This window comes from Salmo salar, chromosome 14 (assembly GCF_965601325.2).
Source record: "Salmo salar chromosome 14, fSalSal1, whole genome shotgun sequence".
Lineage (NCBI taxonomy): Eukaryota > Metazoa > Chordata > Actinopteri > Salmoniformes > Salmonidae > Salmo > Salmo salar.
Genome location: NC_138304.1, coordinates 52,780,001 through 52,800,071, shown reverse-complemented (window position 1 = coordinate 52,800,071; position 20,071 = coordinate 52,780,001). Strand labels below are relative to the sequence as shown.

Here is a 20,071-nt window from a genome sequence, read left to right as displayed (position 1 = left end):
CCAGGATTGCACTCTAAACTACAACTCCCATAAAGCACCCGTGGTCTCACTGCGCACACTCAGGTCTGTTTATTTGGTACTCAAACAGCTAGTAGGAAGCTCCGTTAAGGAATTGACCAGAACAGGTTAGTTGGCAAAGTAATATATCTGATCCTATCTCAAAGTCGATATATTTTTTTTTATGCAGTTATATAAGTTGAAGTACTTATAGCTGCCTCGTGTCGATTTATTCTCATGAATCTGTGAGCAATATTACCCGCGGGTGGCTTATAGCTAACGTAAGCTAGCTAGGTAGCTATGTGGCTAGCTAACGAATCAGCTGTACAGTGACAACAGCAGTTAGTATCTGGGCCTCCATTCAAAGCCTAGTGGCTAACTACAACTTTGGTAGTTTGTACACATCCGTTTGAGTCGGTTGTTTTCCGTTCGCTTGCTCCTGGCTGTGCCTTAGGTCAACTACTTGTGGTTGTTGTATTGAACGGGAGTCATAACGCTTTATCATCGACACGGTTTATCGCCATAGGACAGCCATGATACAGACTGACCCCAGTGATAGTTGGGGAAGGAACCACATTCGATTTTTATCTACATATTATTATTTTTATTATTTTGCTAAGGCCAGTATTTTGATGCACATCTAGGGTTTAAAGGCTGAATGGGTTAATGTGAGTTGTTGTTTAAAAAAAAAAAAAAAGAATACATTGGACTAGGTATCTAACAATTTAGATATTAGAAATGTGTGGAGCTGGAGGCGTGTCAGTCAAAGGGAGTAGCCACCAGTTCATCTCCTTTTATAGTTAAGTTTAATAAAAACAATTTTTTTTAAAGTGACCAAAAAGTGATCTTTAAATGGTTAGGTAGCATTATCAAACTGTAGGAGAGAACAACCTGCTTAGGTGATTTTGAGATTAATTTCGTGGTGTCTGTGTGACTGTTTTTCTGTTTCTGTGGGCTGGTATGGGTTTTGCGTGGATGAGTTGTTGAGTTGATGAGGTCCAAAATATTTTTTGGAGCCCCATCTGGTGGCTTGGATTAATCCAGCTGTTGTTGTACTGTAGTCATGTACTGGGTTTGGATTTGACCTCTGTGGGCATCCTTAACGTATGCCGTTACTATTTTAATGAGTTATATTCTGGGACTATGGAAAATATGTACATTGTGTGCCATACAGTAAAGTGGACATGCAGTCATGTGGTCTGTCTGTGTCTTATGTAATCCATTAATGATTTAATTCAGTCCGTCTAGTTACTCATTAAGACGTAGACAGAACAGTACCGTTTAACTAAATGTGTGTGTACTGCCATCACGTCTAGTAGTCCCTCTCTGTTTCCTACGTCTAGGAGACAGAACAGTACCGTTTAACTAAATGTGTGTGTACTGCCATCACGTCTAGTAGTCCCTCTCTGTTTCCTACGTCTAATAGTCCCTCTCTGTTTCCTACGTCTAATAGTCCCTCTCTGTTTCCCACGTCTAATAGTCCCTCTCTGTTTCCTACGTCTAATAGTCCCTCTCTGTTTCCTACGTCTAATAGTCCCTCTCTGTTTCCTACGTCTAGTAGTCCCTCTCTGTTTCCTACATCTAGTAGTCCCTCTCTGTTTCCTACGTCTAATAGTCCCTCTGTTTCCCACGTCTAATAGTCCCTCTCTGTTTCCCACGTCTAATAGTCCTCCTCTGTTTCCCACGTCTAATAGTCCCCCTCTGTTTCCCACGTCTAATAGTCCCCCTCTGTTTCCCACGTCTAATAGTCCCCCTCTGTTTCCCACGTCTAATAATCCCCCTCTGTTTCCCACGTCTAATAGTCCTCCTCTGTTTCCTACGTCTAATAATCCTCCTCTGTTTCCCACGTCTAATAGTCCTCCTCTGTTTCCCACGTCTAATAGTCCTCCTCCTCTGTTTCCTACGTCTAATAATCCTCCTCTGTTTCCCACGTCTAATAATCCCCCTCTGTTTCCTACGTCTAATAATCCTCCTCTGTTTCCCACGTCTAATAATCCCCCTCTGTTTCCTACGTCTAATAGTCTTCTGTTTCCTACATCTAATAATCCTCTGTTTGCTACGTCTAGTAGTCCACCTCTGTTTCCTACGTCTAGTAGTCCTCCTCTGTTTCCTACGTCTAACAGCCTCTGTTTCCTACGTCTAATAATCCCCCTCTGCAGTAGTATAGCTGGGTTGAGCTGGACTCCAAGAGATATCTACTATAACAGAGCCCCATCTGCTGGTTACAAATTGATGCAGCAGCTGTACACTAAAACGATCAGATAATGTGAATGTAATGTTTGACTAAGTATGAACTAAGTGTGTGCGTGTCCCCCCCCCTGTAGGTGTAATGGCCCGGTGATGTGTCCCTGACCCGAGGAGTGACGAGACACCAAGGACTCTGTGTCAAGAGCAGTGCCCAGGTCAGAGAGACCTAGCCCAGCCATGACAGAGTGCTTCCTGCCCCCCAGTTGCAGCCCAGCGGAGGTTCGTCGGGCGGAGCACCCAGGAGGGGTGGCTCGTACCCCCAGCTCGGAGGAGATCAGCCCCACCAAGTTCCCCGGACTGTACAGGACGGGCGAGCCCTCGCCCCCCCACGACGGACACCACCACCATGAGGTCATCGACGCGGTGTCGGATGATGATAAAGAACACGGGAAGAAGAAGAACAAGTTCAAGAAGAAGGAGAAGAGGAGTAAGAGACAATACCTTATTACTGTTTATTTATCTGGGATTTATACAAGTCGTTCTTATTAAAAGTCGACTTTAGGCAACAACAAAAAAATAAAAATAACATAACTTTAAGCTGTATAACTGATCAATGCACCATCATACCAGGTCATTTAATGCTTAAAAACAAAACCAAATGGCTGAATAAGATATCTGTCTACAGAAGTGCCATTTCTTGACAATCTCTACAGCTTCCGTCCAAAAACAAAATCCTGTGAAATGACGTCAACACATACTGGAGGAGTTACTGGCTGGCTACAGTGGGCTACAGTTAGCTAACGAACTAGCTACAGTTAGCTAACGAACTAGCTACAGTGAGCTACAGTTAGCTAACGAACTAGCTACATCATTCACGGCGCACATGACCAGAATAACACATTGATGAACCACCAAAGGCACATCCCATTTCTGTTTGAATGAACAATTGAGTTAGACCGTTTTTTTTGTACCTAAAGTCGACTTTTAAGATTCGAGAGTGAGCGCTATCCTAGGAAGGATTAGATCAAACATCTCTTTTGGAGAGTGAAAGCTATCCTAAGTCTTCCCTGTGGCTCAGTTGGTAGAGCATGGTGTGTGCAACGCCAGGGTTGTGGGTTCGATTCCCACGGGGGGCCAGTACAAAAAGAAAAAAATGCATGAAATGAAAATGTATGAAATGTATGCACTCACTACTGTAAGTCGCTCTGGATAAGAGCGTCTGCTAAATGACTAAAATGTAAATTAGATCAAACATCTCTTTGGAGAGGGAGAGCTATCCTAGGAAGGATTAGATCAAACATCTCTTTTGGAGAGGGAGAGCTATCCTAGGAAGGATTAGATCAAACTTCTCTTTTGGAGACGGAGAGCTATCCTAGGAAGGATTAGATCAAACATCTCTTTTGGAGAGGGAGAGCTATCCTAGGAAGGATTAGATCAAACATCTCTTTTGGAGAGGGAGAGCTATCCTAGGAAGGATTAGATCAAACATCTCTTTTGGAGAGGGAGAGCTATCCTAGGAAGGATTAGATCAAACATCTCTTTTGGAGAGGGAGAGCTATCCTAGGAAGGCAGCAAAGAAATTGCTCGGACCAGAAGTTTTCCTGACCTTGTGACCTAAACTGGAAAACATCCTTTTCTGACTGATTTGTTGCATAGCACATGCTTTTAAAGTAACTGTCCAGTGAAAATCTCACTTTTAATAGTTCAATATTCAGTTAACTTAACACCCAAATAATGTTATTGACTCCATCCTATTTTATATTTGTGACCAAAGCATACATTGGAGAGAGAAAAAAAAACACTCAAACTTGCATTTCAGACCGTTTCAGACACACTGGCTACAGTATTTCCTCATAGAGGATGATGTTATTGAGGAGGATGATCTGACCAATCAGCAGTCTACTCGCATGAATATTTTTTACTACTGCCCACACCATTCAAACACAGAAAATCTGCTTTTTAACATACTTTAATTGCACATTTTTGGAAAGAAAATGATTTCACTCGTATTGTAATTAATTTTAGGTCATATTTCACAGAAATCTGGAAACAGTGGAAAGTTACTTTAATCTTTTATTATAGTAAGGTAGCCTTTAACTCTTTATGCTCACTTTTGGGTCAAAGCCCTCTCAAGCACATGGCCCCTCTGATTCTTAATGGTCCTTGTTATTGTTCCTCCTGTCTGTTTTTATCAGGGGTTTTCCATGGATAAATGTAGCTTTCCCTCCCAGGGCATAGTGACTAGAGAGGGGGGAGGAGATGGACAGTTTGAGGGCACATCCTGTACCCAGCGAAGGTGTGTCCTAGGCAGCGGTGCGATACACAGGGTCCCTGGCTGGCTAGAGGCAACAGGTTAGGTGTTGAGTAGGCAGCGGTCCGATACACAGGGTCCCTGGCTGGCTAGAGGCAACAGGTTAGGTGTTGAGTAGGCAGCGGTCTGATACACAGGGTCCCTGGCTGGCTAGAGGCAACAGGTTAGGTGTTGAGTAGGCAGCGGTCTGATACACAGGGTCCCTGGCTGGCTAGAGGCAACAGGTTAGGTGTTGAGTAGGCAGCGGTCCGATACACAGGGTCCCTGGCTGGCTAGAGGCAACAGGTTAGGTGTTGAGTAGGCAGCGGTCTGATACACAGGGTCCCTGGCTGGCTAGAGGCAACAGGTTAGGTGTTGAGTAGGCAGCGGTCTGATACACAGGGTCCCTGGCTGGCTAGAGGCAACAGGTTAGGTGTTGAGTAGGCAGCGGTCCGATACACAGGGTCCCTGGCTGGCTAGAGGCAACAGGTTAGGTGTTGAGTAGGCAGCGGTCTGATACACAGGGTCCCTGGCTGGCTAGAGGCAACAGGTTAGGTGTTGAGTAGGCAGCGGTCTGATACACAGGGTCCCTGGCTGGCTAGAGGCAACAGGTTAGGTGTTGAGTAGGCAGCGGTCTGATACACAGGGTCCCTGGCTGGCTAGAGGCAACAGGTTAGGTGTTGAGTAGGTCACAATGATCTGATCTTGGACAGCAGTTTGTTTGCGATTGGATGTGAGGAAATAACTTTTGAGGTTGGTTCAGGAAAACGAGTGGCCTGCCAGGTGCTGTGGGAATTGTCCTATATTGAAGCCTGACCTCTTTTCCTAGTCCTCTCTCTCTCCTCTCTCTCCTCTCTCTCTCTGTCTCTCGCTCCCTCTCTCTCTCTGGCTCCCTCTCTCTCTGTCTCTCTCTCTCTCTCTCTCTCTCTCTCTCTCTCTGGCTCCCTCTCTTTTCTTCCCTCTCTTCTCTCCCTCTCCTCTGCTATAGTTCTTCTGCTATATTTCCTGACTCTCTCTCTCTCTCTCTCCTCTCTTTCGTGCTTCTTGTTGACTACATTTGTGGTATTAGTGAGAATCGGAGAGAAGTGTTCTCTCTAACCTCCTCCTCTATCCTCTCCATCCATCCGTCCCGTAGCGGAGGGATACGCAGCCTTCCAGGAGGACAGCTCGGCGGACGAGGCAGAGAGCCCCTCCAAGATGAAGCGTTCAAAGGGTATTCACGTGTTTAAGAAACCCAGCTTCTCCAAGAAGAAAGACTTCAAGGTAAAGAACAAAGTAAATGGACATGACTGTTTCATTTATTTACCTTGCTGGAGAACTCTGTTTTACCAGTCAGCTTTAATGCCCTGTTATTAACTGTTAGTTACGATAACCAGTGAAGCTTATTCTTTTAAATAATTTCAATGTTATTATTTGCTATTACTTATGAGGATCCAGCACTAAACCATTTTTTTGGGGGATCAGAACAATTTCTGATTTCTTGCTTTATATATGCCATTTCTTAACAGACGCTTTTATCCAAAGTGACTTAGTCATCCATGCATATATTTTACGTACGGGTGGTCCCGGGAATCGAACCCACTACCACTGGTGTCGCTTAGCACTATGCTCTACCAACTGAACACGTTGTGTTTTCCAATGTCTCCCAGGTGAAGGAGAAGTGTCCCAAGGAGGACAAGAAGGACAAGAAGTCTAAAGACCTGACGGCAGCTGACGTGGTGAAACAGTGGAAAGAGAAGAAGAAGAAGAAGAAGCCTACGGCAGAGCCGGAGTCCATCCCCGTGGAGATACCTACATTCAGGTAGACACGACGGTTCAAGGTCCCCAAATCTCAGACCTGATTACAATTTGACTTTGAGTGAAAGGTTGGTTAGATCCTGTTGTTTTGTGTGTGTGTGTGTGTGTGTGTGTGGCTGGACTATGTGCTTTCAAACTGAGCGTGTTTCTCAGGGATTTGTTTTAATAGCCAAAAGTACTAATATCCGTTCTTTGACATTTTAAAAAGGTGATTTTAAACTATTATTGTTGTTCCCCAGACCCATCTTCGGAGCTCCCCTGGCTGAGGCAGTGAAGAGAACAGCCCTGTACGACGGGATTCAGCTCCCCGCGGTCTTCAGAGAGTGTATCGACTACATCGAGAGCTACGGAATGAGGTGTGAAGGGATCTACCGTGTGTCAGGTATGTCTTGGTGTGTGGCAGGTATTGTCTTGGTGTGTGAGGGGGAATCTACCGTGTGGCAGGTATTGTCTTGGTGTGTGAGGGGGAATCTACCGTGTGGCAGGTATTGTCTTGGTGTGCAGTAACCCTCCCTCCATTCTCTCTCTCTCTCCCTCCCAGGTATGAAGTCTAAAGTGGACGAGCTGAAGGCAGCATACGACCGCGAGGAGTGTCCGTGCTTGGAGGAGTATGATCCTCACACCGTAGCCAGCCTGTTGAAACAGTACCTCCGAGAACTGCCTGAGAACATGCTGGGGCGAGACCTGGCTCAACGCTTTGAGGACGCCTGCAGTAGACCGGCTGAGGCTGAGAAGGTGAGGAGGTGATTTGATGACCAGCTTTAGATATTATGGATCCATTTATTTTCCCCCCTCATCAATCTATACACAATACCCCATAACGACAATCCGAAAACAGGTCTTTAGACATTTTTGCAAATGTATTACAAATAAAAAAACAGAGATACCTTATTTATATAAGTATTCAGACCCTTTGCTATGAGACTTGAAATTGAGCTCAGGTGCATCCTGTTTCCATTGATTATCCTTGAGATGTTTCTACAACTTGGAGTCCACCTGTGGTAAATTCAATTGATTGGACGATGATTTGGAAAAGCCTTTTGAATGTTGTATAACGTCAGTAGCCTGGTTAAGACAGCATCATATTAAAATATAGTGGCGTACTCCACTTTGACCATGGGTAACCAATTAAACCAAGCAGCTGGATGGATTAACAGTCTGTCTATGGTAGCCTGTTTAACAAATGCCATTGGATGGAGGCTGTACCGTTTTAAGGTCTCTGATAAGTTGATTCGTTATTTTGTTATAATTATCTGATCAGCTGGCCATCCTAAGCGTCGCGACTAATTTGACCAAGTTGGCCAATGAGAAAATCTAGCAGCTAGCCATTAGACCAATGGTTTAAACCAGGATATAAGCAAATGTTCACAAGTATGGCCCCTGTGTGTGTTTTTGAAAAAGAGTTCTAGAACGGTGTTTTATTTATCAGGTGACAGAGTTCTAGAACGGTGTTTTATTTGTCAGGTGACAGAGTTCTAGAACGGTGTTTTATTTGTCAGGTGACAAGAGTTCTAGAACGGTGTTTTATTTGTCAGGTGACAAGAGTTCTAGAACTGTGTTTTATTTGTCAGGTGACAGAGTTCTAGAACGGTGTTTTATTTGTCAGGTGACAGAGTTCCAGCGTCTCTTGACGGAGGTGCCCCCTGGCAGCCGTCTGCTCCTGTCCTGGCTGGTCACTCACATGGAGCATGTTATCACAAGGGAGACCGACACCAAGATGAATATCCAGAATATATCCATCGTACTCAACCCCACTGTACAGGTAATAACAATGAATTGTATTTGTAGATCGCTTTTCATTACATACAGGAATCCCATAGACATGTGGAGGGAGGGAGGGAGGGAGGGAGGGAAAGCAGTGAGGGAGAGAAGGGTCCTCAGTGAAATCCTGGCCCAGTTTTTTATTTATTTATTATTATTTTTATTTTTTTTAGAGCTAATGCATTCCCAACAGGGTACGATGTTGGTTGCTCCACTTACACTGAACTAGCAGACTTCATTATCACCCCTACAAACTACTAGACTTTAGCTCAAAGGGTTAACACTGCGTCAGTGCAATTAATATGCAGGTGACCTATATCCTCATCTTGTCTTCTGTCTGTCCCGTCTATCTGTGCTCCTGTGTTTTTGACCCACTGTCCTCTTTCCTCCAGATTGGTAACAGGGTCCTGTACATGTTCTTCACCCACGTGAGAGAGCTGTTTGGGGAAGTGTTTCTGAGGCCCGTGTCCCGTCCCCTCCGCTGGTCCAATGCTGCCACCATGCCGGCCCTGCCAGAGACACAGGACAGCATTAAGGAGGAGATACGACGACAGGTTGGGAGCGTTTGAACAGATATTTGCAGTACAACTTTAGTCACTGAAGCAGGCTGACTGCTACTCAAGCAGTTTTTAAGGGGCAGTAGATGGTATCTAGGACACTGATGCTGCTCCGGTGACTTCCTGTTCATCTCTGTGTTAAAAGTTAGCCTAGTTTTTTTCCCCTCCTCTTCACGATGTACAGCACATCAATGGAGTTGAGCGGAGACGACTGTGGGAGGACTGAACCTCCAACTACATCCAGGCTGTAAATTCTTAAACCCTTAGCTTCTACCTATGTTGGTCTTCTGTAGCTCCGTGCCTTATTTGTTTACTGAAATCCATACTTTTTTTAACTAAACGTTTGTTCAAATACAGTTCTCTTTCTGTGAGTCTAACCCCCCAAAAAGGTTCTGAAACACGGTGAAAGACCTGTAGAATACACCCTTCTCCTCACAGCTGCCCATGTCTCTGTACCAGGCGGTGTCACAGGAAGGCCGGAAAATTGTCAAAAAGACCACATCCACTCGAGTCATAGACTGTTCACTCTACTACCGCACCGCAAGCGGTACCAGAGCACCAAGTCTGGGACCAAAAGGCTCCTGAACAGCTTCTATCCCCCAAGCCATAAGACTGCTAAACAGTTAATCAAAATGGCTACCCAGACTACTGCATTGACCCTTTTTTATTACACGGACTCTTACGTCGACTCTGTGCACTCGCTTGAGTATACCCAAACACATACTGACACTCCAACACACGCTGCTATTACCTATCCTAGTCATTTTTACCCCTACCTACATGTACATATTACCTCACCTACCTCGTACCCCTGCACATTGACTCTGTACAGGTACTCTTTGTATATAGCCTCGTTAGTGTGATTGTGAAGCAACACACTACTGTTATTCCTCTCACTACTATTATTATTCATTATTATTCATTATTATTATGTATTATTTATTATTCATTATTATGTATTATTCATTATTATTTATTATTATGCATTATTTATTATTATTCATGATCTTTATTGTTAATTATTATTATTCATTATTATTATTCATTATTTATACTTATTATTATTTATTATTCCGACATCTTTTTTGAGAAACAACTTGTCTGGAACACTGCGGTTCGTACACCTTTTAAGATAAACTCCAAATCACAAACACTCTAAAAACTATTATACGTTTTACAATATTCAACTTTTTGTAACTACAGAAATTCCCCTGAGTTAACATGGTGTTTCAATACTAAACTTAATTGCCTAGCAACAAGTGTTATATCAACAAGTAACTCGTTTTATAAGCTAATTTACGCAAATGTGAAAATAAGGCTTGTAAATTTAATACCTGATGTTTTTCCGCTGACTACTGACCACAGCTGTTTTATTGCCAGGGAAGTCATACTGAGACTAGGGTCTCTCTTTCTGATGAGCCCTGCATAAATACATCAAACATGTATACAACGAACAATACACAAAATTACAAAACACATATTAAGAAAAACAGACACTACTCTGATAATGGTGCTGGAGGGGATGGATGCCCTTTTAGGGGCTCCTAAACAACTGTGCTATTGTGTGTTTTTTCACATTGTTTGTAACTTATCTTGATCACAATGTTGCTGCTACCGTCTCATTTATTTGTTATCATTTTTTTTTACCTTTATTTAACTAGGCAAGTCAGTTAAGAACAAATTCTTATTTACAATGACTGCCTAGGAACAGTGGGTTAACTGCGTTGTTCAGGTGCCGAAGGACAGATTTTTAACCTTGTCAGCTCAGGGATTCAATCTTGCAACCTTTCGGTTACTAGTCCAACGCTCTAACCACTAGGCTACCCTGCTGCCTCTTATGACCGAAAAGAGCTTCTGGATATCAGAACAGCGATTACTCACCTCAATCTGGATAAATATTGTTTCTTTAATGAATCCGACGCGAAGGATGTACTGCTTCTCTGAGACCAGGCCCAAATCCCCGTTATTCACCTGAAGAATAGACGGAAATACAGGGGGCGGAGATCAGGGTGCCTTGTGAGAATTAGTCGTCAAGTGGGTATCCCACCTCTACCATCCCTTCTATTGGCCAACGTGCGATCACTGGAAAATAAACTGGATGTTCTCCGTTTGAGACTATCCTACCAACGGGAATTTCAAAACTGTAAGGTCTTATGTTTCATCGAGTCGTGGCTGAACGACGACATGGATAATATACAGTTGGCTGGGTTTTCCGTGCATTAGCAAGTAAGATGAGGGGTGGGGGTGTGTGTCTATTTGTCAATAACAGCTGGAGTGCGATCTCTAATATTAAGTAAGTCTCTAGGTTTTGGTCGCCTGAGGTAGAATACCTCATGATAAGCTGTAGAACACACTATTTACCAAGAGAGTTCACATCTATATTTTTCGTAGCCGTCTATTTACCACCACAAACTGATGCTGGCACTAGTACCCCACTCAACCAGCTGTATAAGGCCATCAGCAAAGAAGAAAATGCTCATCCAGAAGCGGTGCTCCTAGTGGCTGGGGACTTTAATGCAGGGAAACTTAAATCCGTTTTACCTCATTTCTACCAGCATGTTAAATGTGCAACCAGAGGGAAAAAAAACTCTAGATGACTTTTACTACACATACAGAGACGCGTACAAAGCTCTTCCTCCATTTGGCAAATCTGACCATAATTCTATCCTCCTGATTCCTGCTTACAAGCAAAAAACTAAAGCAGGGAGTACCAGTGACTCGATCAATACGGAAGTGGTCAGATTTGTATTTATTATGGATCTCCAAGCTACTAATTTGAAAAACATTACACTACATTCATAACAGATTTCACAACACACTGTGTTCCCTCAGGCCCCTACTCCACTACCACATATCTACAACACAAAATCCATGTGTACGTGTGTGTGTATAGTGTGTATGTTATCGTGTGTGTGTGTGTATGCATGTATCTGTGCCTATGTTTGTGTTGCTTCACAGTCCCCGCTGTTCCATAAGGTGTATTTTGTTTAAGGCAGGTGCGTTCATTTGAATTTCAAGACTAGGACAGTTAAACTGGTCTCATTCATCTTCTAAGGTAGACATCTTGTTCTTAATTTAGCTGCTTCGATGCAGCATTTTAATAACTGTTAGGCTATACTTTTTAAACTGTAAGCATTTAAAGTTGCAATAATCAACATTGGAACATTTTGGTTTCAATGGGCAACACATTTACTTTTCTTTGGTTTTATTGGGAAGCTCTTTGGTCGTATCGGGCAGCCCCTCCTTCTTTGGTCGTATCGGTAGCTCAAAGATAAATAGGCCTAACTGTCTCATTGTGAACTTCTTCCATTACCATTTTAATATTAATGCTTACAGCCAGCTGAACAAGCAGACAATGTTTTTACTGAAGCCTCCTTTTCTAGTTATTTCTTTGTATTTTTATTTGCTAATTTTCTTACTTTTTAACTCTTCATTGTTTGGAAAATGTTCGCAAGTAAGCATTTCAAAGTAAAGTATACAACTGCTGTATTCTGCGCATGTGACAAATAAAAAAGAATTTGATATGGATGTTACTGACAAGAAGCTCTTTTTATGGCTGAGCTCTTTTAATCACCACTTCGTTAAGTAAAGGATTTCTATTTGACTCATCCACGCCTCCTTGGCCGTCCAACACTTCCTCATCTCCCAGCCCTTCTAACGTGACTAGCCCTGATGCCCCTGCCCCGCTACAAAGTTTCTCCCTGCAGGCAGTTACTGAGTCTGAGGTGCTAAAGGAGCTCCTTAAACTTGACCCTAAAACAACATCTGGGTCAGATGGTTTGGATCCTTTTTATTGTTTAATGTTGCAGCCCCTTATCATCGCCAAGCCTCTCTCTCACCTTTTTATAACCTGTCTCTTCTCTCTGGGGAGGTTCCCATTGCCTGGAAGCCAATCACGGTGCGTCCTTTATTTAAAGGGCGTGATAAAACTGATTCTAACTGTTATAGGCCAATGTATATCTCGGCCTGTTTAACAAAATTTGTTAATAATCAACTGACTGTTCTTGATGTCTATAGTATTCTCCCTGGTACGTAATCTGGTTTCCGCTCAGGTTATGAATGTCACTGCAACCTTAAAGATCCTCAATGATGTCACCATTGCCCTTGATTCTAAGCAATGTTGTGCTGCTATTTGTATTGACTTGGACCAAAGCTTTTAATACGGTAGACCATTTCATTATTGTGGGCCGGCTAAGGTGTATTGTTGTCTCTAAGGGGTCTTTGGCCTGGTTTGATAACTACCTCTCTCAAATGGGTAAAGTCAGAACATCTGTTGTCTCAGCCCCTGCCTGTCACCAAGGGAGTACCCCAAGGCTCGATGCTAGGCCCCACACTCTTCTCAATTTACATCAACAACATAGCTCAGGCAGTAGGAAGTTCTCTCATCCACTTATATGCAGATGATTCAGTCTGAAATTCAGCTGGCCCTTCCCTGGATTTTGTGTTAAACGCTCTACAACAAAGCTTTCTTAGTGTCCAGCAAGCTTTCTCTGCCCTTAACCTTGTTCTGAATACCTCCAAAACAATCGGTGTGGTTACTACCTCGGAGAGTTTAGACCTTAAGGTAGTCCACCTCATACAAGTACTTGGGAGTATGGCAAGACAGTACACTGTCCTTCTCTCAGCAAATATCCAATCTGCAGGCAAAGGTTAAATCTAGACTTGGTTTCCTCTGTTTCATGAGCTGAAATAAAAGATCCTAGAAATGTTCCAGATGCACAAAAAAGCTTATTTTTGAGAAATAATTGTGTACAAATTTAACATCCCTGTTAGTGAACATTTCTCCTTTTGCCAAGATATGTCAGGTGGATTATCATTAAAGCTGATTTAAACTGCATGATCATGCCACTGGTGTACCTTGTGCTGGGGACAATAAAAAGACCACTCTAAAATGTGCAGTTCTGTCATACAATGTGAGAGGTATTGACATGTTGAATGTACCGAGCTGTCTGTCTAAACTTCTGGCACACAGCTCAGACACCCATGCATACCCCACAAGACATGCCACCAGAGGTCTCTTCACAGTGACCAAGTCCAGAACAGACTATGGGAGGCACACAGTATTACATAGAGCCATGACTACATGGAACTCTATTCCACATCAGGTAACTGATGAAGCAGGAGAATCAGATTTAAAAAACAGATAAAAATACACCTTATGGAACAGCGGGGACTGTGAAGAAACACACACGATAACATGCGCATTATACATACACATGGATTTAGTAGTGTAGATATGTGGTAGTGGTGGAGTAGGGGCCTGAGGACACACAGTGTGTTATGAAATCTATGAATGTATTGTAAAGTTTTTAAAATTGTATAAACTGCCTTAATTTTGCTGGACCCCAGGAAGAGTAGCTGCTGCCTTGGCAGGAACTAATGGGGATCCATAATAAACCCCAGGAAGAGTAGCTGCTGCCTTGGCAGGAACTAATGGGGGATCCATAATAAACCCCAGGAAGAGTAGCTGCTGCCTTGGCAGGAACTAATGGGGGATCCATAATAAACCCCAGGGAAGAGTAGCTGCTGCCTTGATAGGAACTAATGGGGATCCATAATAAACCCCAGGAAGAGTAGCTGCTGCCTTGGCAGGAACTAATGGGGGATCCATAATAAACCCCAGGGAAGAGTAGCTGCTGCCTTGGCAGGAACTAATGGGGATCCATAATAAACCCCAGGAAGAGTAGCTGCTGCCTTGGCAGGAACTAATGGGGATCCATAATAAACCCCAGGGAAGAGTAGCTGCTGCCTTGGCAGGAACTAATGGGGATCCATAATAAACCCCAGGAAGAGTAGCTGCTGCCTTGGCAGGAACTAATGGGGATCCTTAATAAACCCCAGGAAGAGTAGCCGCTGCCTTGATAGGAACTAATGGGGATCCATAATAAACCCCAGGAAGAGTAGCCGCTGCCTTGGCAGGAACTAATGGGGATCCATAATAAACCCCAGGAAGAGTAGCCGCTGCCTTGGCAGGAACTAATGGGGAGCCATAATAAACCCCAGGGAAGAGTAGCTGCTGCCTTGGCAGGAACTAATGGGGATCCATAATAAACCCCAGGAAGAGTAGCCGCTGCCTTGATAGGAACTAATGGGGATCCATAATAAACCCCAGGAAGAGTAGCCGCTGCCTTGGCAGGAACTAATGGGGATCCATAATAAACCCCAGGAAGAGTAGCCGCTGCCTTGGCAGGAACTAATGGGGATCCATAATAAACCCCAGGAAGAGTAGCCGCTGCCTTGATAGGAACTAATGGGGATCCATAATAAACCCCAGGAAGAGTAGCTGCTGCCTTGGCAGGAACTAATGGGGGATCCATAATAAACCCCAGGAAGAGTAGCTGCTGCCTTGGCAGGAACTAATGGGGGATCCATAATAAACCCCAGGGAAGAGTAGCTGCTGCCTTGGCAGGAACTAATGGGGATCCATAATAAACCCCAGGAAGAGTAGCTGCTGCCTTGGCAGGAACTAATGGGGATCCATAATAAACCCCAGGAAGAGTAGCTGCTGCCTTGGCAGGAACTAATGAGGATCCATAATAAACCCCAGGAAGAGTAGCCGCTGCCTTGATAGGAACTAATGGGGATCCATAATAAACCCCAGGAAGAGTAGCTGCTGCCTTGGCAGGAACTAATGGGGATCCATAATAAACCCCAGGAAGAGTAGCCGCTGCCTTGATAGGAACTAATGGGGATCCATAATAAACCCCAGGAAGAGTAGCTGCTGCCTTGGCAGGAACTAATGGGGATCCATAATAAACCCCAGGAAGAGTAGCTGCTGCCTTGGCAGGAACTAATGGGGATCCATAATAAACCCCAGGAAGAGTAGCTGCTGCCTTGGCAGGAACTAATGGGGATCCATAATAAAACCCAGGAAGAGTAGCTGCTGCCTTGGCAGGAACTAATGGAGATCCATAATAAATACAATTACAAATGCCACAGATGTCTCAAGTTTTGAGGGAGTGTGTAAGTGGCTGACTATCAGAATCCACCTGTGAGATCGTCTGAGGAGTATTTCTATCTGTAATAAAGCCCTTTTGTGGGGGAAAAAAAAACGAATTCTGATTGGCTGGGCCTGGCTCCCCAGTGGATGGGCCTATGCCCTCCCTAGCCCACCCATGACTCCACCCCTGCGAGGTTATGTGAAATCCATAAATTATAGCCTAATTTATTTATTTAAATTGACTTGATTTCCTTCTAAAAAAAAAAAACTATCTGTTTGAAATTGTTGCATGTTGTTTTTTTTTCAATATTTTTTGTTCAGTGTAACATATTGTGTAGTTTAATATGAAAAGGTTACTATAATTCTGCATGATAATGTCTCCCCCCTAGGAGTTCCTGCTGAACTGCCTTCACAGAGACCTCCAGGCTGGGGTAAAGGATCTGTCTAAAGAGGAGAGGCTCTGGGAGGTCCAGCGAATCCTCACCGCTTTAAAACGCAAACTACGGGAGGCGAAGAGACAGGCAAGGACACACACACTCTCACAACATACAGTGCATTTGGGAAAAGCAATTCAGACTTCATTTTTCCCACATTTTGTTACAGCCTTATTCTAAAATGGATTACATAAAATCAAAAACAATTTAAATCCTCTACAATCTACACACACTACCCCATAATGACAAAGCAAAAACAGTTTTTTTTAAATGTTTGCTACAACAACAAAAAGATTCTTGAGATATTTCTACAACTTGATTGGAGTCCACCTGTGGTAAATGGAATTGACTGGACCTGATTTGGAAAGGCACACACCTGTCTATATAAGGTCCCACAGTTGACAGTGCATTTCAGATGAAAAACCAAGCCATGAGGTCGAAGTAATTGTCCGTAGAGCTCAGAGACAGGATTGTGTCGAGGCACAGATCTGGGGAAGCGTACCAAAACATTTCTGCAGCATTGAAGGTCCCCAAGAACACAGTGGCCTCCATGATTCTTAAATAGAAGAAGTTTGGAACCACCAAGACTCTTCCTAGAGCTGGCCGTCCGGACAAACTGAACAATCGGGGGAGAAGGGCCTTGGTCAGGGAGGATTACCTAGAATCCGATGGAGTTCCTCTCTGGAGATGGGAGACCCTTCCAGAAGGACAACCATTTCTGCAGCACTCCACCAATCAGGCCTTTATGGTAGAGTGGCCAGACAGAAGCCACTCCTCAGTTAAAGGTATACGACAGCCCACTTGGAGTTTTCCAAAAGGTATCTAAAGGACTCATGAGAAACAAGATTCTCTGGTCTGATGAAACCAAAATGGAGCTCATTGTATTTATTTTTTAAAACTTTTTACCCCTTTTTCTCCCCAATTTCGTGATATACAATTAGTAGTAACAGTCTTGTCTCATCGCTGCAACTCCCGTACAAACTAGGGAGAGGCGACCGTCAAGAGCCGTGCGTTTTCCGAAACACGACCCTGCCAAGCCGCACTGGGTTAGAGGTTCCCAGCCTGTTCTATTTACCAGTCATATTACCAGGGTTACAGGTTCCCAGCCTGTTCTATTTACCAGTCATATTACCAGGGTTAGAGGTTCCCAGCCTGTTCTATTTACCAGTCATATTACCAGGGTTAGAGGTTCCCAGCCTGTTCTATTTACCAGTCATATTACCAGGGTTACAGGTTCCCAGCCTGTTCTATTTACCAGTCATATTACCAGGGTTAGAGGTTCCCAGCCTGTTCTATTTACCAGTCATATTACCAGGGTTAGAGGTTCCCAGCCTGTTCTATTTACCAGTCATATTACCAGGGTTACAGGTTCCCAGCCTGTTCTATTTACCAGTCATATTACCAGGGTTACAGGTTCCCAGCCTGTTCTATTTACCAGTCATATTACCAGGGTTACAGGTTCCCAGCCTGTTCTATTTACCAGTCATATTACCAGGGTTACAGGTTCCCAGCCTGTTCTATTTACCAGTCATATTACCAGGGTTACAGGTTCCCAGCCTGTTCTATTTACCAGTCATATTACCAGGGTTACAGGTTCCCAGCCTGTTCTATTTACCAGTCATATTACCAGGGTTAGAGGTTCCCAGCCTGTTCTATTTACCAGTCATATTACCAGGGTTACAGGTTCCCAGCCTGTTCTATTTACCAGTCATATTACCAGGGTTACAGGTTCCCAGCCTGTTCTATTTACCAGTCATATTACCAGGGTTAGAGGTTCCCAGCCTGTTCTATTTGCCAGTCATATTACCAGGGTTAGAGGTTCCCAGCCTGTTCTATTCATTCTATTTCTGTGTGCCGTTGCTGTATGGTGAAGGCTGTTGCCTAGGCAACCAAAGACTTGTTTGCTAAGACAAGCTTGTTTCAGCAAAGTTTCATCATGTTAAGAGTCTGTGCTACAGCAGAAACTCAACCGCCTCGAATCCCCTGCCTTCCCGTCTTCAGTTTGCTATTCGTTTCCAAAATGACGGTTATTTCGTTTTCATGACGGTCTTCATCCATACCCGTCGGTTACACGGTTATATGGTAATTGTGCCAGCCCTCGTGTGTACCTCCTAGGAGTTTTAGAGATCCTGTCTCTCTAACGTGTGTGTGTGTGTGTGTGTGTGTGTGTGTGTGTGTGTGTGTGTGTGTGTGTGTGTGTGTGTGTGTGTGTGTGTGTGGCAGGAGTGTGAGACTAAGATAGCCCAGGAGATAGCCAGTCTCTCTAAAGAAGACGTGTCTAAAGAAGAGATGACCGAGAACGAAGAAGAGGTGGTCAACATACTGCTGGCACAGGTAACACACACGGGGTAACACACACGGGGTAACACACACGGGGTAACACACACGGGTAACACACACGGGGTAACACACACGGGTAACACACACGGGGTAACACATACGGGGTGACACACACGGGGTAACCCACACGGGTAACACACACGGGTAACACACACGGGGTAACACACACGGGGTAACACACACGGGGTAACACACACGGGGTAACACACACTGGGTAACACACACTGGGTAACACACACGGGGTAACACACACGGGGTAACACACACGGGTAACACACACTGGGTAACACACACGGGGTAACACACACGGGGTAACACACACGGGTTAACAACTACAGGGGTTAACACACACGGGTTAACACACACGGGGTAACACACACGGGGTAACACACACGGGGTAACACACACGGGGTATTATGGAGTAGAAATAATCTGCTGATCTATACTGAACAGTGCTTTTTCTCCCTCTCCTCTCCTCTCCTCTCCTCTCCTCCAGGAGAATGAGATCCTAACAGAGCAGGAAGAGCTGATATCTCTGGAGCAGGTGTTGAGGAGACAGATCGCTACAGAGAAGGAGGAGATCGAGAGACTGAGGGCCGAGATCGCTGACATACAGAGGTCAGAACTCTTGACTGACGTAACGGGCTAGAGGTCCGAACTCTGACTGACGGGACAGGCTAGAGGTCCGAACTCTGACTGACGGGACGGGCTAGAGGTCAGAACTCTGACTGACGGGACGGGCTAGAGGTCAGAACTCTGATTGACGGGACGGGCTAGAGGTCAGAACTCTGACTGACGGGACGGGCTAGAGGTCAGAACTCTTGACTGACGGGACGGGCTAGAGGTCAGAACTCTTGACTGACGGGACGGGCTAGAGGTCAGAACTCTTGACTGACGGGACGGGCTAGAGGTCAGAACTCTTGACTGACGTGACGGGCTAGAGGTCAGAACTCTGACTGACGTGACGGGCTAGAGGTCAGAACTCTGACTGACGTGACGGGCTAGAGGTCAGAACTCTGACTGACGGGACGGGCTAGAGGTCAGAACTCTGACTGACGTGACGGGCTAGAGGTCAGAACTCTGACTGACGGGACGGGCTAGAGGTCAGAACTCTGACTGACGGGACGGGCTAGAGGTCAGAACTCTGACTGACGTGACGGGCTAGAGGTCAGAACTCTGACTGACGTGACGGGCTAGAGGTCAGAACTCTGACTGACGGGACGGGCTAGAGGTCAGAACTCTTGACTGACGGGACGGGCTAGAGGTCAGAACTCTGACTGACGTGATGGGCTAGAGGTCAGAACTCTGACATGACGGGCCCAGACAGTGGGCCTCAGGATCTCGTCACGGTATCTCTGTGCATTCAAATTGCCATTGATAAAATGCAATTGTGTTCGTTGCCGTAGTTTATACCTGCCCATACCATAACCCCAACGCCACCATGGGGGCACTCTGTTCACAACATTAACATCAGCAAACCGCTCGCCCACATGACGCCATACACGTGGTCTGCGGTTGTGAGGCCGGTTGGACATACTGCCAAATTCTCTAAAGCGACATTGGAGGCGGCTTACAGTAGAGAAATTAACAATCAATTCTCTGGAAACAGCTCTGGTGGACATTCCTGCAGTCAGCATGCCAATTACATGCTCCCTCAAAACTTGAGACATCTGTGGCATTGTGTTGTACAACAAAACTGTACATCTTAGTGGCCTTTTATTGTCCCCAGCACAAGGTGCACCTGTGTAATGATCATGCTGTTTAATCA

At 44.7% G+C, this 20,071-nt stretch overlaps 1 protein-coding gene across 1 annotated transcript in view; it reads left to right on the top strand.

Moving 5' to 3' along the window:
* Positions 1-45: 45 nt before the first annotated feature.
* Positions 46-20,071, top strand: part of ralbp1 (ralA binding protein 1) — a 25,880-nt gene continuing 5,854 nt past the window's right edge. Inside the window, exons 1-11 of the mRNA XM_014141319.3 lie at positions 46-125; positions 2,322-2,671; positions 5,610-5,737; positions 6,124-6,275; positions 6,511-6,653; positions 6,813-7,006; positions 7,878-8,033; positions 8,425-8,586; positions 15,919-16,050; positions 18,187-18,297; positions 18,800-18,921. Coding sequence (XP_013996794.1) covers positions 2,422-2,671; positions 5,610-5,737; positions 6,124-6,275; positions 6,511-6,653; positions 6,813-7,006; positions 7,878-8,033; positions 8,425-8,586; positions 15,919-16,050; positions 18,187-18,297; positions 18,800-18,921 — 1,550 coding nt within the window. The 5' untranslated portion in view covers positions 46-125; positions 2,322-2,421. The remainder of the gene's footprint in view (positions 126-2,321; positions 2,672-5,609; positions 5,738-6,123; positions 6,276-6,510; positions 6,654-6,812; positions 7,007-7,877; positions 8,034-8,424; positions 8,587-15,918; positions 16,051-18,186; positions 18,298-18,799; positions 18,922-20,071) is intronic.